The 19,032-nt window shown below is 49.2% G+C and overlaps 1 protein-coding gene across 4 annotated transcripts in view; it reads left to right on the plus strand.

Moving 5' to 3' along the window:
• Window positions 1-19,032, plus strand: part of ASAP3 (ArfGAP with SH3 domain, ankyrin repeat and PH domain 3) — a 49,376-nt gene that overhangs the window by 13,085 nt on the left and 17,259 nt on the right. For all 4 annotated transcript variants that reach the window (XR_012031739.1, XM_072827853.1, XM_072827852.1 and 1 more), the window contains exons 2-5: window positions 12,875-12,947; window positions 13,039-13,184; window positions 15,890-15,964; window positions 17,121-17,170. Coding sequence is in view for 3 of the 4 variants with exons in the window: in XM_072827853.1 (XP_072683954.1) it covers window positions 12,875-12,947; window positions 13,039-13,184; window positions 15,890-15,964; window positions 17,121-17,170 (344 nt within the window). In the remaining variant the exon portion in view is untranslated. The remainder of the gene's footprint in view (window positions 1-12,874; window positions 12,948-13,038; window positions 13,185-15,889; window positions 15,965-17,120; window positions 17,171-19,032) is intronic.

Genomic DNA, 19,032 nt, shown 5'->3' on the forward strand with positions numbered 1-19,032 from the left:
GGCTGAGTTTGGACCAGCCCTGCAGTATACAGGAACAGGACTCTGAGTCCCAGAGCATTGACCTAGAAGGGGATTTAGCACTCACGTCCATCAGCTCTAAGGTGTACAGATGGGGAAACAGAGGCACAAGAGGAAGGAACTTACTCAGACGGACACAGAGGGGCTAGTGGCAGAGGCACACCTAAAATCCAGTCGCTCTCTCTTCCCTCAAAATGTTTCTGCACTATCTCTCAAGATGCCTGGCATCCACCATTAGAAAAAATACGGCCTAATTTAATCTTCACGGTAGCGCTAACAGAGATAACAGGCTCAGCCGGGAGGGATTTACCTCGTGGTTTGCTGTCACATGATAGTGAGACAAGGCTCTGGAAGCTAAGGGCTCTACCCTTCTGGAGCTACCTACGTGACCTTGAGCCAGTTGCATCATCTACCCCAGCCTCGGTTTCCTCATCTGTAAAATGGGAAGGGTAATAGCTATCTCAGTGTCTCTGGGAGGAATAAATGAGGTCAACATAAAGTGCCTGCCCCAAAGCGATCACTCAGTAAGAAGGGGGGTGATTGGATTCGTGTTAGTAAGTAGACTCACTCTGGGACCTCGGAATCATTCCTTCCTGTTGTGTGAACTGCTTTGGGTTGGGCCAGTCTCTGTTCCACCCCCCTCGTGCCTGGGGGATGAGTCTACACCCTTTTCTCCCACTCGGCCATGGGTCTGCAGCCAGATCCTAGAGCTGATCATTCTACCACCAGAATTTACCACGTCACTCCTCTCTTGTCCAGAGCCCTGCGGGTGTTCCCCGTCACTCGTGGGGTAAAACCTAGGAGTCTGGTTCAAAGTATGGACTCTGGGGCAGCCCTGGTGGCGCAGCGGTTTAGCGCCGCCTGCAGCCCAGGGCGTGATCCTGGAGACCCTGGATCGAGTCCCACATCAGGCTCTCTGCATGGAGCCTGCTTCTCCCTCTGCCTGTGTCTCTGCCTCTCTCTCTCTCTCTCCCTCTCCCTTTCTCTCTCTCTCCCCCTCTCTGTGTCTCTATGAATAAATAAATAAATGATTTAAAAAAAAAAAAAGTATGGACTCTGGAGCCTGACAGCCCGGGTTGAGGTTCCACCACTTACTAGTTGTACGAGCCTGGGCAAATGCCGAAACTTCTCTGGACCTCAGTTTCCTTATCTGTAAGACCTCCTGGGGTTATTGACAGGGTTACATGAAATGGTACAAAGTAGGTCACACGTGGTAGAGCATGTGACTCTTGATCTCGGGAATGTGAGTTCAAGCCCCATGTTGGGGGTGGAGATTACTTAATAAATAAAAGTAAAAAAAAAAAAAAAAAAAGAAAAGAAAAGTATGTCACATGCTTACAACACAGCCTGGCACGTGGTAGTGATAGAAGCATCTGGTCAGCTCTCACTGCGAGCTTGGTCTCCCAGGGGGTCGTTCTGGGCCCTGCTTGGCCCTGACGGCTCACTGTAGGCCCTGCTAAGGTGCTGCTCCAGGAAGCTCCAGGCTGGTCCTCAAATGTGGGAAGCATTCCTGCCCAGGAATTTGCCAGGCACCTCTCCTCTCTTGGAGTCGTCTCTCCATGTCTCACTGTGCTCCACCAATGTCTCCTCGTTTTTTCAAGGCCTTGGAGAAGCATCACTTTATCTCAGTGTGGGGCGCTCACTCCTCATCTGTGTCCTCCCACAGCCTTCTCTCCTGTTCTGGGCTCCCCAAGGGCCTCCTCAGCTGTTTGCTTTTTGTCCTGTCTCCCAACACCAATCGTGTCCTGTCTCCAACCCCCTTGAGTTCAGGACCCGAGCTGACATCCCTCTTTCCCCAGCACCCGTGCAGGGCCTTGGTACAGCGAGGTGCTCAGTATGTGTGACTGAGCGCCTACTGTGTGCCGGGGACTCATTAGAGCCCTTAGCCAGGCTCCTTCCTCTGCCTCACTGGGTGGAGGTCAGGTTTGCAGATTTGAGCTTCCCAAGCAGACACTATTGAAGGCATGGAGCAAGCTGGGATCGCCCTAGAGGTGGGATGCTGGAAATACTTCTCAGTCCCACCCTTGCCCTTCCTTGCTGGCCACCCAGGAAGGGCCCAGGGGGGTTCCCTGCCTTTCTCTGGATCTGGTGGTCAGGCAGGTTGGACGAGAAACAGCCAACTTTAGAGCCTGATATGACCAGGACAGCTCACATTTGCGTGGGCTACAGGCTTCCCAGTCTTTTTTTTTTTTTTTTTAAGATTTTTATTTTATTTATTCATGAGAGACAAAGAGAGAGGGAGGCAGAGACATAGACAGAGGGAGAAGCAGGCTCTCTGTGGGGAACCCGATGGGGGACTCAATCCCAGAACCCCAGGATCACGCCCTGAGCCGAAGGCAGATGCTCAACTGCTGAGCCACCCAGGGGTCCCTGCCCCGGTCTTTAGATGAGTCTGTTCTCAGCGGAAAGTGATGAGCAAAGGGGACCATCCTTCCCATTTTGCAGGTAAAGAGCCTCCTGTTGGCCAAGAGATGCTGGGGACTTGCCCAGAGTCTCAGAGCGAGTGAGAAACTGGGTCTGGAATAGACCTGCCTCCACATCCTGTGTTCTTTCCACCATGTGCCCTTTTGTCACTAGGCTGCAGAGCCTGGAGGCTGCCTCTAGCCCAAAGGTCAGCCTTTACTCCTTCCTGCCCCTTGGAGACCCTTCCAGCTGATCCTTGCCCTCCATGGGCCCTGCACCCCCAGGCCCTTGGCCCCCCTCGGGCCAACTTCTCCAAACCCACTCTTCCATCCCATTCCCTTTGTTGAAAGCTGTGCCCAGACAGCTGTCATCAAAAGGTTCCACATACTAAGGGGGCCTGGGTGGCTCAGTCAGTTGAGAGTCTGGCTCTTGACCTTAGCTTGGGTCTTGATCTCAGGGTCTTGGTCTCAGGGTCATGAGTTCGGGCCCCACATTGGGCTCCACACTGGGCGTGGAGTCTACCTAAAAAGAAAGAAAGGAAGGAAGGAAGAAAGGATCCCTTGTCTTCTTGTTATTAACTCTGTACTGTAGAAATTTTCAAACACACAAGAGTAGACTCGCCCAGCTTCAACAACTATTAATATTTTCCCAATCTTATTTTTTTCATCTACTAGCCCTTACTTTTTTCTGATTATGGAGAATTTGGAATTGTCACAGAGACAGAACAAAATGATGAACTACCTCCATTTACACGTAACCCAGTCCTCCCCTCCCCACACCCCCACCTGTTTTCCTGACTCTTGTCTTATTTTGAAGCAAACGCCAAAAATTTGCTTAAATTCCAAACAGTTTTTTAAAAAGCGAAGTGAGGTCCATACGTTGCCATTTGTCAGTGTGTGTGTTTTGAGCCTCTTAACGATTTCTCCTCCATCATTTTGGTTTCGTTTTTTGCAATCCCCTTGTTAAAGAAATCAGTGACTTGTTCTGTAGTTTCACATGGTCTGTGCTCACTGTTGCATTCCCCAGGCGTGGCTTCACGAATTTCTCCATCTGCATTTCCTGTACGTTGGTAGTTGGATGCAGAAATGAGAATCCCTAGGGTTTTGTGTGTGTGTGTGTGGGGGGGCAGGGATGTTACATATTTTATATTATATCATTTCATTAAATGTTTTAAGTGTAACTTGGCTTGCTCATTAAAACGTAGTATTTTAACTTTCACATTTAATATGTAGTACATGGGGGATGCCTGGGTGGCTCAGTGGTTGGGCACCTGCCTTCGGCTCAGGTCATGATCCCAGGATCCAGGATCGAGTCCCACATCGGGCTCCCTGCGAGGAGCCTGCTTCTCCCTCTGCCTGTGTCTCTGCCTCTCTCTCTCAGTCTGTGTGTCTCTCATGAATAAATAAATCTTTAAAATAATAATAAAATGCAGTACATATAATTTAGCCATCTTTGTGGACGTCAAAGCTCAGAAGAGCCAAGATTCTGGCCCTTACAGGGTGGATCCCTTCTTAATGTCAGAGTTTCATTGACCTTCCCACGGAGTCATACTTTTAGTGTTGCTTGAGAAGTTTGTAAACGGACAAAAAGTTACCATGAATTCAAGAATGTTTTTTGTTTGTTTTGTTTCGTTTAAGATTTTATTTATTTAACAGAGAGAGAGAGAGAGAACATGCACAAGCAGGGGGAACAGCAGGCAGAGGGAGAGGGAGAAGCAGACCCCCTCCGGAGTAGGGAGCCCTACGTAGGGCTCCGTCCAGGACCCCGGGATCATGACCTGAGCCAAAGGCAGACACTTAACTGACTGAGCCACCCAGGCGTCCCTCAAGAATGTTTTTAAAGACTTTTTGTGGCTTTTTTAAAAATTTTTTTTTTAATTTATTTGAGATAGAAAGAGGAGCAGGAGAGAGAGAGCATGAGCAGGGGGAGGAACAGAGAAGAGAGGGAGAAGCAGACTCCCCGCTGAGCAGGGAGCCTGATTCAGGGCTTGAACCCAGGACCCTGGGATCATGATCTGAGCCGAAGGCAGATGCTTAACTAACTGAGCCACCTGGGTGCTCTGGGTTTTGTATCTTGTTGATCCTAACGCTGCATACAGGTTTGGAATGTGGTCATGCTAATCTGTGAGACTTGTTTTTTGGTCTCTAATGCTTTGTGTGAGTGTGGCTTCATGGGGCCTGGGGAGTAACTCTGTGGACATCTGGGGTCTGGGCAACTCGAAATGACAAGGGGGTTAGAGTCTCATGGTTCTGGTCCCAGGTGCATCTCTGTTACTTTGTGACCGTGAGCTCAGGCAACCTCTTTCACCTCCCTGAGCCTCACTGACTTTTCAGCCAGATGGGAACAAAGGCAGCCACTGCCTTGTTGGGGTGCTGTGGGTCTTACAGGATGGATGTGAAACTGCTTTGTAAACTGTAGAGTCTGTAAAAGTGTTGGTTTGTATTCTTTCCTTAGTTTGTTTACATTTCTGAGATCTGAGGCAAGAAACTCATCTGAGCCTTTGGTCTGCAGTCTGTAAGATGAGGAGGTAATGTTAGATTATCTCTAATATTCTGTGATTGAGTACTGTGGAGGTGGGCCAAAGCAAAGAAAGTGGTTTTTATCTCCTGTGCCAATTCTAGTTTAACCGGTAGAGGCTACCTGGGAGAATATTAGCAGAATGATGAACTAAGTCCAGGGTCAGTGGGAAAAATACTGAGATTGATTAATGATGCCACAAAAGTGGTGCCTATGCTCCATATTATACTAATCCAAAGGAGTGAATGTCTAATGGTGAAATTTAATCAGCAGCTCCCAACGCCCTAGCTTTTGCTGCTCTGCTCCCTTGCCTGAGTCGCCATGGTTACCACAGCTGGCTCTGGGAAATTACAGGAATGAAGAATGGGTCCTATTGATGAATCCTAACCCAGGAGGGGGGTATGCAGAAGGCCCTTCCAAGCAGGGCAGCTGGGCATGGCCCTAGTGCTGCCATCTGTAGTCTTTTGCTTGTGGAGAACACGAATCAGAGAGCCAGACACAGTGTGGGGAGGGGGGCCGGCTGGGGGAGGTAGGGGCACAAAGGGGCAGTGCCACCAGCTGGAATTCAGCCTTTGTCTAGGGCCAGCCAGGCTGAGGCTGCCCAAAGGACTCCAGCTGGTTTTCCAAGTTTAGGCACGTCCCTGACGGTCTTGTGTCTGCCCTGCCTCTGCCTGACGCCTGCCCAGGCTCCTGCATGGAGCCGCTGACCCTTAGCTTTGAGAGAAATCTAAATGGCCATCGCTACTAATCCCAATGCCAGTGCCTGAGTCATGGTCTACTCCCTGAAGTCCTTGAATACTTCAAGTGGGGGGGAGCTCACTCTCTCCAAGGGTCGCTTACTCTTCCTTAGGAACCTCTTCCTAAGCAGAAATTTGTTTTTTCTCCCTAAATTCCACCTCTCAGCCCTGAGAATCCTCCTCAGGCCCAACATGCACAAGTTGGGATAGCCCTCGGAGTATTTGCAGTTGGGGCATCATGGTCCACCCTCTTTTTTTGTCACAAGTCTCTACCTGCCCCGTCCCTGTTTGAGGGATGCTGAGGGGATATAGTAGAGGCGCTTGAGTTGGGGTTCAGATTCAGAGGTAGACCCAGTCCCTAGATCAAAGAAGCCATGCCCCTTAACCTCTGTGGGGCAGCTTTGGTGGTCGGGAAGGAGCATCAGCCCTGGATTTGGCCAGACCTGGGTTTCAGTTACAACTCTGCCAGTGTTCGGCATTATGTGACCTGACCATACCTAGACATGTTCTTTCCCCCAGCAGCTTCCTCTATAAAATGCCAGTGGTGATGCCTACCTCAGAGGGTGGCTGGAAGGATGACAAGAAACGTGCCTGGCACAGCACAGACGTTCACAACATGTACCATCTTGTTCTGTGTGACTGCCAGTGGCCCCTCTGCACCTGTCATTCACACAACTTGCTGAGCAGGATCATTGGCGGGTGGGGAGAGGATCTTTAATTAGCTCGAGAAAGGTTGAGAAATTCCTAACCAAATTCAGTTTAATTTTGGAATAGGTAACATTATTAGCTATCAAATAATGGTGTTCTAAGCATTTTGCCTATGGAATTCATTTCATCTCCCTAACAACCCTGTGTAGTAGAAACTATTATCATCCTCATTTCATGAATGGGGACATTGAGGCAAGAGCAGTCACAGAGCAAGTCCCTAATGGAGCTGAAATTCACAGCCAGGTAGTTTGGGGCCAGTCCCATACTTTCAGCTGTGATGATTTATTGCATCTCAAGGGTAGAATTAACCAGTGATTCGCAAACTTTAGCGGGCATTGGAGTCACCTGGAGGGCTTGTTAAAACAAATTGCTGGGCCTCAGCCCTAGATTTCCTGATTCAGCTGAAGAATTTGCATTTCTAACAAGGTCCAGATCATGCTGATGGTTCAGCGGCCCCACTTTGAGGATTTAAGAGACTTCCCTGAATCCAGAGACTGATTTTGTTTGTTTGTTTGTTTGTTTCTAACCTATCCAGTCTCAGACATGGGGAATGAGGGCTGACCTCATACAGAGGCAGAAAGCAAACCACAGTAAGATTCACACTCATTAATTTTTTCCAAATGCCTCAAGCCTTGGCACAGGCTGCCATGCCTGAGATCTCATGTAAGCCTCACCAGTAACCCTGAGGGTTCAGTGGAGAATATACAAATATTATATTATGTTTCTCCTATTTTAAAGAAGAGGATATTTGGAGATTGCTGTGCTAACATGGCCAGGAGAGGTAGTTTTGAGGAGACTGGGGCTAGAATCTCAGCCTGTGACTCATTGTGCTACAGTAACGTCATTACAGGAGTTCTGGAAACCACTGTGCCTTTCCCCAGATACCTTCCCATCCCCAGACTATGAGCAGAATTTTCTCCTTAAAGCTGTATTTCTTTGGCTTTAGCATTATATCATAGAGGGTGGATATTATCAGTCATTTATGCCCCAGTGTGAGTAGTATTCAGATATTCTCTTGAGAAAAGGGTGATTAGAATTCTCTTCTCTTGGGGCACCTGGGTGGCTCAGTGATTGAGTGTGTCTGCCTTTGGCCCAGGGCGTGTTCCCAGGGTCCTGGGATCAAGTTCTGCATCGGGCTCCCCATAGGGAACCTGCTTCTCCCTCTGCCTGTGTCTCTGCCTCTCTCTGTGTCTCTCATGAATAAATAAATAAGATCTAAAAAAAAAAAAAAAGAAAAAATTCTCTTTGAACACTTCTATATTTATACATCTGGGAGCCTCTTGTAAAAAGAGCCATGCCTGGTTAAAATGGGCACCAGTAGATGCTTGTTGGAGTGAACCAACGAATGGATGAATGAATGAACGAACAAATGAATGACGTTCCTCCCTTTTCCCATTCTTCCCAGAGCAAGCCCCCTTGTCTAGCAATCCTACCATTTATACCAAGTGCTCCCCACACCACCTCACAGTGTACCCTTAGTCTCTTTCCTGCCTGTCCCCTGCCTACAATCAAGATCACAGCTTAATAGCTTTTCCCTATTTCTCCTAAGGGCTATTCCCTATTTCCCCTGGGCTCCCGGATGCCTTGTCCACCTTCTATTATAGCTCTAATCACATTGCAGGTATCTACTTATATGGCTCTTTCTCCCCCTAGATAGTGATGTCCCTGGAGAGTTGAGACTGTGTCTTTTACAGAGTGCGAATGCATAGCAGACACTCAATAACCAGTTGAATGAATGAATGAATGAATGAATAGATGTGAACCTTGGTTGCTCAGAGCAGTAGGGGCAGGAATGGTATCTTGCCAAGAAGTCATTTCCTGATATATGTCTGACAAGGTCATCAAGTGGTAATTTGTTGGAAATTAAGGTGACTTGCTTGCCTGTACCAGCTAGAGCTAGCTTCAGTCACAAATGATAGGGCACCTAGCATAATGTGACTCATATAGATAGACATTTATTTCTCTTCCATATGAAAGAAGTCTTCAGATAAGTGGTCCAGGGCTGATAGAGTGGCTCCCCAATCACCAGGGACAAGGCTACCACTTTGTTGCTCCACCATCCACAACACATGGCTTCTTCCTCATGGTCCAAGATGGCTCTAGACATCACAAATGCATTCTAGCCAGGAGAAAGGTATGACAGAGGGTGCCCTTCCCTTTCTTCCTTTCTTTCTTCTCCTTTATTTTTTTTTAAGAGAAAGAGAGAGAGAGAGTGCAGGTAGAAGGGAGGGGCAGAGGGAGAGAGAATCTCAAGCAGGCTCCACACTCATTGTGGAACCTGATGTGGGACTTGATCTCATGACCCTGAGATCATGACCTGAGCAGAAATCAAGAATTAGATGCTTAACAGACTGAGCCACCAGGCACCCGACATCCCTCCTCTTTAAAAAATACTTAATTTTTTAGAGCACTGTTAGGTTCATAGCAAAATTGAGTAGAAAGTATAAAGAGTTCCCATATACCTCCTACTCCACAAACAACCTCCCGCACTGTCCCTGCCCCACACCAGAGGGGTACATTTGTTAGAATCAGTGAACTTACACTGACACATCATTATCACCCCAGATCCATAGTTAGGGTTCACTCCTGCTGTTGTACATTTCCTGAGTTTTGACAAAGTCATAGTGATATGTATCTGCCATCAGTGTCGTGCAGAATAGTTTCACTGCTCTAAAAATCCAGGTGCTCCACCTGTTTATCCTTCCCTCCACTGGCAACCACTAATCTTTTTATTGTGTCCATTCTTTTGCCTCTTCCAGAACGTCACATAGTTGGAATCAGACAATATGCAACCTTTTCAGATTGACTTCTTTCACTCAATAATATACATTTTCTTAAAGATTTATTTTTAAGGAAACTTTGTATAGCCAACCCGGGGCTTGAACTTACAACCCCAAGATCAAGAGTCACATGCTCCACCAACTGAGGTACCCCTCAGAAATATACCTTTAAGATTTCTCCATGTGTTTTGTGACTCGATAGCTCACTTCTTTTTAGTGCTATTTCATTGTCTTCCAAGTTTTAGCAGTTATGAGTAAAACTACAATAAACATCCACGTGCAAGTTTTTATGTGGAAATAGGTCTTCAGTTCATTTGGGTAAATACCAAGGAGCGCAGTTGCTGTATCATATGGTAAGAGTATGTTTAGTTTTGTGACAAACTGCCAAGCCGTCTAGCAATGTGGCTGCAGCATTTTGCATTCCCACCAGCAGTGTATGAGAGTGCCTGTTGCTCCACAGCCTCGTCAGCATTTGATGTTGTCAGTATTTTGGATTTTGGCCATTTTAATAGGTGTGTAGTCCCTCCCTTCCTTTTAAGAATACTTCTGAAAGCTAACAAATGAAATATCCACAACATGACATAGGTCAGCATTTAGTCATATGACTACATTCAGCTGCAAGGTAAGCTGGGAAATGTAGTCTATCTTGTGAGTGACCAAGTGGCCATCTGAAAAGTCAGGGATCTTATTGCTAAGGAAGAAGAAAGAATGGAGACTGGAAGCCAACCAGCAGTCTCTGCCACCCTGCAGGGAAGAGAGATTCTCTTAAAACAGCTTAAGCACAAAGACCCAAGGACAGGAAGTGTGGAGGAGCCTCTCAGGGTGTGGGGTCTGGAGATTTGCCAGAAACCAGAGCAGCCTTTTTCTTCTGCTTTTCTGCGGCAGCATGGGTCTCATTTGCTTCTTTCTATACATCTGCTTTGTTCTCTTCTCTTTGCGCATGGTGGGAAGGATGTCCCAGCTAAGTACTTCAGGTCAGTTAGCCAGCTTCCCAGAGCCCAATTCCAAATTCCTTGGAGAGAGAAGCTGTTTGGGCTAGCTTGGGTCAGGTGTCCAATCTGGTCCAGTCAACTCTGGGTAGAACAAACAAGGTAACAAGGACCCACCTCTGGGGGGGGGGGGGGGACAGTGTTCCGAGAATAGGTGTCATGGGATGGGAGACTCCCCGAAAAGAATCTAGAGCGTGGACATAGACTTCTCAGGTCCATGTCCTAGGACTTTGCAAGATGTCGTTCATTTAGGTAAACAATTATTGGGTATTTTCTGTATGCTAGGGACATGGATCTGCCTTTTAGGGAGCTTTCTTTTTTTAAAAAAAAAAATTTATTTATTTATTTATTTATTTGAGAGAGAGAGAGAGAGAGAGAGAGAGTGTGTGTGTGTGTGTGTGTGTGTGTGTGTGTATGAGCCGGGGGAGGGGCAGAGGGAAGGAGAAAAGCAGACTCCCTGCTAAGCGTGGAGCCCAATGTGAGACTCAATCCCAGGATCCCAAGATCATGACCTGAGCCAAAATCAAGAGTCAGAAACTTAACCAACTGAGCCACCCAGGTGCCCCCTTTCTAGGAGTTTTCTTTTCTTTCTTTTTTTTTTTTCCTTAAGATTTATTTATTCATGAGAGACAGAGAGAGGCAGAGACATAGGCAGAGGGAGAAGCAGGCTCCCTGCGGTGAGCCTGATGTGGGACTTAATCTCAGGACCCCGGGATCATGCCCTGAGCCAAAGGCAGATGCTCAACCACTGAGCCACCCAGGTGTCCCTCTAGGAGTTTTCTAAGTCTCCTAGGAATTCGTTCCGTAAATTAATCATGTCTTAGCTTTCCCTTTCAAGTCCCAAGATGGGGATCAAGGGCTTTGGTGAATGCGTGTTTCCTCGTCTGGATCCTCAGGGACATCTGTAGTGATGTCCCAGTTCTCCCCTCTTGTCTTTATTTCTCCGGTAGAGTGTCTTAGTTCCTTAGCTGATTCAGATATGGCCCTCTCTCCCCCCAGCTCCCTAATGCCTTGACTTTTTTTCTTCAGCCCTGGGATGGGCCTCCACTGTCCCAAAACCACATGCCCCAAACAGGAAATTGATACTCAGGGAAGAGAATGTTCACTTTCTAGTCCCTGTAGGAAAAGTACTCATAATTTGATGGACCCTTCTAGCGGCAGCAGCAGGTGCGGGTAAGGATCATATGTACGGTTCTTTGAGGACACACTGTGCTCAGCACCAGCTACACCCTCTCTGTGCATCATCTCCTCCCTGTAATCCTCATAACAACCCTGAGAGGCAGGCATCGTTTCGTCGGCCTTACCGATAGCTGATCACGAAGCTCAGAGCGAATAAGAGACTTGCTTGGGGTCATGCAGCATCTGGGCAGTGGAGCTGAGCTTCAAAACCAGACCCCTCTCCCTCCAGAAGCTTCCCACATGCCACGGGCTGCGGAGACTCTCCACATTACCCCTGACGTCCGCCCTGTGTGTGCCCTCCTGTGCGAATCACATAGAATCTTTGGAGAAACCCTTCTAAACATGTTTGCTAACCCTTGTTATGTTGAAGGTAACTCTTTGGCAATAAACTCCGCTCCCTTCTTAGTCACCAGACAAAATAGGTGGGGCTGGGGTCTGGGTGGGCCTGGGGAGGGTGGATGGGTGTGTGGATGGAGCACTGTACTGGAGCAGCCCCTGGAAGCCCAGCTAGGCTGCTGCCCCCATTTGGCTCTGGGCCAGGCCCTGGCCTCTCTAGGCCTCAGTCTCTTCATCTGTGGCTCTGTCAGCCCTTTCTCAGCCCTACCGCTCTGTGATTTCCAACTTAACTAAGCATTTCCTAAGGGGTCCGTGAGGTTGGCACTTCTGCACCCACTGAAAGAGGAGTGTGTCGGAGATTTTGATCTTGGGCTGAGCCTCCACTAAGGCCTGTGAGACCTGCTTCTCCGCCTCCCACCTCCTGGCCTTCCCCACCACCTGCTGTTTGTTATGCAACCCACAGAGGTTGCTTGGTGCTGTCCCACCAGTTCTTTCCAGTCAGGGCTGAGTGTGGCCCCTTCTGTTTATTGAACCTGGGATTTGATGAACAAGCCTTCTTTCATCTGTGTCTTCGAGAATACAGAGATGTCCACATTCTCTCCTTTGGTCTTTTCTAAGCATTTTGTATATATTTGTCACAGAATTAATACCCTCAGCACCTCCAAGAGTGCTGCATCTCCATTTTGCAGACAGAAGACACACTCTGTGCTCAGCACCCAGCTGAACCCTTTATGTGCATCATCTCTCTCTCTTTTTTTTTTAAGACTTTATTTACAGAGAGAGAGAGAGAGAGGCAGAAAGAGAAGCAGGTTCCAGGCAGGGAGCCCGATGTGGGACTCGATCCTGGGACCCCAGGATCACGCCCTGGGCCAAAGGCAGGCGCTAAACCCCTGAGCCACCCAGGGATGCCCTATGTGCATCATCTCATCACATAATCCTCCTAACAGCCCTGAGAGGCAGCCTTCATTTTCACAGATAGCTAATCAGGAAGCTCAGAGCAAAAGTCTGTGGTCTTCTTGGAGTGCTATGACTGATCTGTGGTGTCCTGTGTGGTCTGGGAGGAAGAGGGTGGTCCATTTATGTTTGGTGGGGGATGCAGGGGGACCCCAGGGAAGAAACATTATATGTGTATTTGAAGGGTGGGATCCTGGAGTCAGGCACCCCTCCCAGCCGAGCATCCCTGAACTCTGTCTGCATTTGCTTCCAGATCCTGGAAGGAGACCAGGCCATCCTGCAGAGAATAAAGAAGGCTGTGCGGGCGATCCACAGCTCCGGCCTTGGTGAGTGAGCCTGCTTGATGCCCCACCTGGCCAAGCAGCCCCTTCCTCGGCCCCTGCGTGGAACTGACTTTGCCTTTCCTTACCTCCACAGGCCACGTGGAGAATGAGGAGCAGTACCGAGAGGCTGTAGAGTCCTTAGGCAACAGCCACTTGTCCCAAAACAGTCATGAGCTGTCCACCGGCTTCCTGAACTTGGCTGTGTTCACCCGAGAGGTGGCCGCGCTTTTCAAGAACCTGGTAAGGCCCTGTTCCTTTCCCAGCCAGCCCTTAGCCTAGGCTCAGGGTAAATCAAGTGAGTCTAAGAGCCAACTGAGAAAGATTCCACCCTGCTCCAGGGTTGCCCTTGACTTCTGGTCTCCCTTGACCTTGACCAATGACCCAATTCCCTTTCCAGTTCTGACCTACCATTTGCATTCTTCTTCTCGGACTTCCCCTACGTCTTCTCTAGTCTTCTCTCACGCGCTCTCTCTCCATCTCCTCTGTGGTGAGTGTCCAGCCGCAGAGAGGAAGATGCCCCTCTTCATGGCAGGGAAGAGCCCCACAAAGAGAGGACTCCCCAGAGGAGGTTTGGGAGAAGGGAGGGCAGACTCCGGGGTTCCTGTCTTTGTGCCACTGCCTCCCCTTAACCCCCGTGGCCCTCTGCTTTCCCAGCTGCATCTGCTGTGTCCCCAAAGCCCAGAACCTACCCCCCATCTGCCCCCAACAAGCATCTTAGCTCCTGCACATGGCCCAGTGCCCTCAGGTTCCTGCCTGTGGTTTTTTCCTGAGATACAAACTCTTCCCGTGAACAGGCATGGTTCTCAGTACCTCACGTGTGTTAACTCATCCTGGAGCACAGCTCTGTGGGTTTGGTTTGATTATTGTCCCCACTTTTTGGGCCAGGAAACTAGGGCAGGAAGTCAGGTAACTTGCCCAAGCTCATATAGCCAGATCTGAACCCAGCTTGTCTGGTTCCAGCATCTGAACACAAGCCCGACTATGGCCCCTGAGGAAAGCCCATGTCTCACCAGGCTCCGCGGCATTTGGACTGGCTTTCATGGCTCTACTCGCTCCCTTGCGTGGTCCCTGGCTGCATCACCTCTGAGTGACTGAGCACCCGACCTCAGGCTTAGACTCAGGCCTTGAATCCCTGCTCTTCTGCTCCCTAGGTGTGTGACCCTGGGCAAGTCACTCAATCTACCTGGGCCCCATCTGTGAAATTGGGCTAATAATGGCGCCCACCTCACAGAGCTATGATGAGGTTTTACATGAGTTAAGTAAGCACTCAGTATTAGTTCCTGTTGCCGTCTGTCACTATTATAGCACTTTGCCTAGCCCTACCTCTCACACTGTCCTCTATGGAGGTCTTTTTGAGTTCAACTGAATTTGTGATTGCTTTTGTCTTTACCTCTTTTCTCCCTGCTTTGATCAAACTAGGGTTTGCTGAGGGTCTCCTCTGTGCTGGGCAGTGTCCTGGAGGGGGAGAGTGGCACAGGAAAGAGGCTATGCCTTTGAGAGCCATAGTCAAGTGAGGGAGGCAGGAACTCAGATGTGGGATGTCACCAAGAATGAACAGCAGTGCACCACAAACTCAAGAACCCAGGAAGTTTGGGATGCCTGGGTGGCTCAGTGGTTGAGCGTCTGCCTTTGGCATGGGGCGTGATCCTGAAGACCCAGGATCCAGTCCCACATCAGGCTCCCTGGATGGAGCCTGCTTCTCTCTCTGCCTGTGTCTCTGCCTCTTTCTCTGTGTCTCTCATGAATAAATAAATAAAATCTTAAAAAAAAAAAAAAAAACAAGAAGAAGAAGAAGAAGAACCCAGCAAATTAGGTCAGACACCTGGTGCTGCCAGAGTTCAGAAAAGGGAAGGTCATGGAGTGCCTGGGTAGCTCAGTTGGTTGAGTGTCTGACTTAGCTCAGGTCATGATCTCAGGGTCCTGGGATCCAGCCCTGTGTTAGGCTTCCTGCACAGTGGGAAGTCTGATTTTCCCTCTCTCTAAGCCCCTACCCCTACTTGTGCTCTCTTTCTTATTTATTTATTTATTTATTTATTTATTTATTTATTTATTTATTTATTTATTTATTTATTTATAAGAAAAAGGAAGGTCAGCATAGGCCATGTCAGGCCTGGAGTCAGTCTCCAAGTCAGGAAGGCTTCCTGGAGTAGAGGTGACCCAAGCTATGTACCTTGAAAGGTGAGCTGAACTATCAGACAGGCAGTTGGGATTATAAAATGATAGAACTTCAACTCAACTTAGGATCTTTTTTTTTTTTTTTCAAACTAGGATTTTTTAAAAAGGAAATTGATAGGCCCTTGTAATGGGAAATCCAGGTATGCCACTGGCTTTAGGCTTCTTCTCTATTAGGTAGTTTCTCTCTGTGTCTGCTCAGTGGACAAGATGGCCCAGCAGACCCAGATTCACAATATTATCAGAAGAAAGAGTCTTTCTCCCCTGACTTTAGCAGAAAGTTCCAGGAAGGATCCTGATTGGCTGGCTTGAGTCAGGTGCCTGATCCAGTCACTACAGCCTGAGGATGGGGCACTCTGGTCAGCTCTGACTCCTGTGTTCACCTCGTGTGACCACAGGGGGAGGGTTCCCCACGTGACAGGGGGAGACGAGGAGCTAGCCAGATACACACAACAGATGGGCACTTCAGGGGCCTTCAGAGTCAGAGTGTGAGGGGACAAGTGAGGGTACTCAAGGCAAAGGAAGAGATGGGATTGACTTGGATGTTCCAGGGCTGGGAGGTGAGGAGGCCGGCTTCCTCAGGGGCAGGGATAACAGCTCTTAGGGAGTCTGGCCTCCCGCCCCTGCTCCCTCCACCCTCACTTCTCTCTCCCCACCTCCTCTAGCCCTGGCGCTGTCCTTCACCTCCTTATGCTTCCCTGTGCCCTCGCCCCTTGGGGCTGGACAGATGGTCACCCAGGGTGGGGTATGGGGGGGGTCTCTGCTCTTTCCAGGTTCAGAACCTGAACAACATTGTCTCATTCCCCCTGGACAGTCTCTTGAAGGGGCAACTGAGGGACGGGCGACAGGTGAGTTCCCATTTGGGGAGTGGGGGTTCCCAAAGGCGGGAGGATGGAGACTGTAGGGGCAACAGGCCTGGTTGGGCTGAAGCAGGAGGTCAGGTGAGGCTGTCACGGTGGGAGTGCGGACCCCATTTTAGGGACCCTCGGAAGGAAAGGAAGGCCTGGCTCTGGGGTCAGCCTAGGATGGCTGACCTCCCATCTGCCTGGGCCCTTAAGTGAAATAGGTCAGCCCGTTCAGACAACAACACCCCGAGGTGGGTTCTGTAGGCACTGTCATCCCTCTTCTGCAGCCAAGGAAACCAAGGCTCAGGGAGTTTGGTAGCCTTACAGTTAACATAGCTCATCGGTGGAGGAGCCAGGGTGGGATCTGGGCTCCTGACTCCCATGCTTGGCTCCTCTCTGCACCTGGCAGCTCCCATCTCCAGGCAGAGCAGAACTCAAAGTAACAGAATAATCTCCCTGAGAAATCTGCCCCAGAGGCCCTGGCCAGAAGCTGTCCTCCCCCCACACCCCCAGAGGCTTCCCTCTTGCCTGAGGCCACCAGGGGCCTGGGAACCACCCAAACCAGCCAGGCAGCTTTTTCACCAGGCTGACTGGGGCAATTCTGAAGGGTGTGAGCTGTCCCACCGGATGAGGCTTGGGCAAACTAGGCCAAGGATCAGCGAGGTCTCCCTGGCTTGCAGTGTGGCCTTGGGTAGACTTCTTAGCCTCTCTGTGCATGTCCCTCTACCTGTCCCCTTCCTATTGAAAGGATGGTCTAGTACCAGGCAGGAGAAACGGGTGGGATAGAGTTAGGGGAGGAGTCTGACCTTCATCTTCCCATCCTCATCCTCATGGTGGTCTGCGTCTTCTGAGGGAGAGGACTTAGGGCAGACCCCCAGAATCTTCCCACACCTCAGGCCAAGGCCCACCAAGCCCAGCTGATTCTTAGCAACTAGGGGAGGAGAGGGTCTGCCTTGAAAAATGGGGCCAGTTGGATCTGTTTTGGGGGGGTGAGGTTTATAGTAAGGGCTTTGGGAGAGGGGTTAGTTGGGAGTATGGCTGAGCAGCATAGGGGATAGGGGAGCATGAAACTACAGAGTCACCCTAAAGGTAGCAAAGTGTACTGTTGATTCCAGACCCCAAGTCCTCCTTTGGGGAAATTGTTCTTTTGAAACCACAGGATTCCAAAAAGCAGCTGGAGAAGGCGTGGAAGGACTATGAAGCCAAAATGTAAGTGGCTGTGGTCAGGGTGGTTTGCCCAGGGGAGTAATACTGGTGTTGCAGCAGGAGGCTTGACACCGAGGAGAACTTCAATGCTGCCCAAACATGTCACCCCAAAGTGCACTCATCTCACTCTCTAGAGGTGTTTACCCAGGGTAATTTATGCCCAGGCCTGATGGGAGTCTAGGGGCTGGACCGTGAGACCACCAAAGAGGAGCAGTTATGAAGGGACCCCAGGATGCTACTCTCAGAGGCCTACCTGCCCAGTGGTGCCAGACTCGGGCAGAGGGAGGGAAAGAAGCCACTTACCGTTTCCTGAATACCTCTGCGTGCCAGCCACTTCATTCTCCCAACCACCAACCAGGAGGTGTTAGTGTCCCAGTTGTCAGAGGAGGAATTGGAGGCTCAGACAGGTTAAGTCACTTGCCCAAGGCCACACAGGTAGGCAAGGTAGAAGTGGGATTCACACTCCTTGATCCTCTTTCTGTAACACCAGGCGGTGTCTATGAACATTTAGTTGGGTGGACATAGAGGAGGAAAGGGAGTCAGTGTCATACCCAGGCCTCTTGGGTACACACCATACTCCAGACCTCTCACCAGCTACTGAATCATCATGGGGACAGAAGGAGCCAGTTCCCCCAGAGCAGAGACTCCTTGGGCTCTGTCTGCAGGACTCTGCTGGGGCTCAGGCAGGCCTACCATACCTCAGATCACCGTTTGCTGTTTGTAAAATTTTGTTTTCTTTGCATTTTGCAAAAGCCATATGGGTCCGTTGTGAATGACTTAGAAAATAAGGAGAAGCAAAAGAAGAAAAAAAATTTAATTATCCTTAGGAGAAGATGAGGGCCACCTGGGTACTAGCCAGTACTTCTCTGTTGTTTGAATATTTTTAGATAGTTTGGACAAACCCTGTCGTTTTATCACTTAAAAATGTGGGGGCAGGGGAAACTCCCAAAACCAAGAGGAAAATTCTTATTTTCCAAAACTAAAACATTAACATCTTTCTGGTCATTTTTCTATATATAAAGAAATATTTTTACAAAATTGAGGACATAATAATCATACTGGGTTTTTTTGTTTGTCTTTTTTACTGAAAAATACATCATGACCATCTTTCTACAACATTACATATTCTTATGCAACATCACTTGAATGGGGCACTGTGTGCCAACATATGCACGATCTGTAACGTATTTTGTCTCCCCTGTCTTTGGGGAAGCATCCTTGGAACTAAACCTTTGCTCCCACCCACAATTATTCCTTTTGTAGGGTTGATTCTAAGAAGTAGAACCTGGAGCTTTATTATTGTTCCTCCAGCCCCAGGGCCACGGGGACCTCCCGAGTTTGAAGGAAGCCCAGGACTCCCCATGCCAGCAGCATCTCCGTCTACACTGCAGTTGTGCATCTAGATTCTGGGGTGAAGGGTGTAAGAGCTGTGCTGGGCATGGCCATCTGCTTTCATTTTCATGAGAGCCCTAGGGAAGGGCATGCACAGGCAGGCAGTCTTTGTCCCTGGGATTTTGATGTGGGGTCACCACAGGGCCTGCATCTTCGTGAGTTACCCTGACTAGGCCCTCAGCTTCGCAGGACACCATCTACCAAATGGAAAGAATAAGCCCTGCTCCACTGACCTCCTCCAAGCACCTCTGCTTTTACCAGATTTCCATCTTGATCTCACCTGTAAGGGTTTGTTTAAAGAACAGACTCTGTAATTGATGGGGAGAGAGGCTTGGTGAAGGTTATCCAGTGAGTTATCACCAGGGTCTGGACTAGAACCCAGAGCTTCTGAGTCCACTGCTCTTCCTGCCATGCTCCGTGGCCTCCTGGCTCCTGCCGTGCACGTTACATAGGTTGAGCTACATTCCTGACAC

Source organism: Canis lupus, chromosome 5, assembly GCF_048164855.1.
Source record: "Canis lupus baileyi chromosome 5, mCanLup2.hap1, whole genome shotgun sequence".
NCBI lineage: Eukaryota > Metazoa > Chordata > Mammalia > Carnivora > Canidae > Canis > Canis lupus.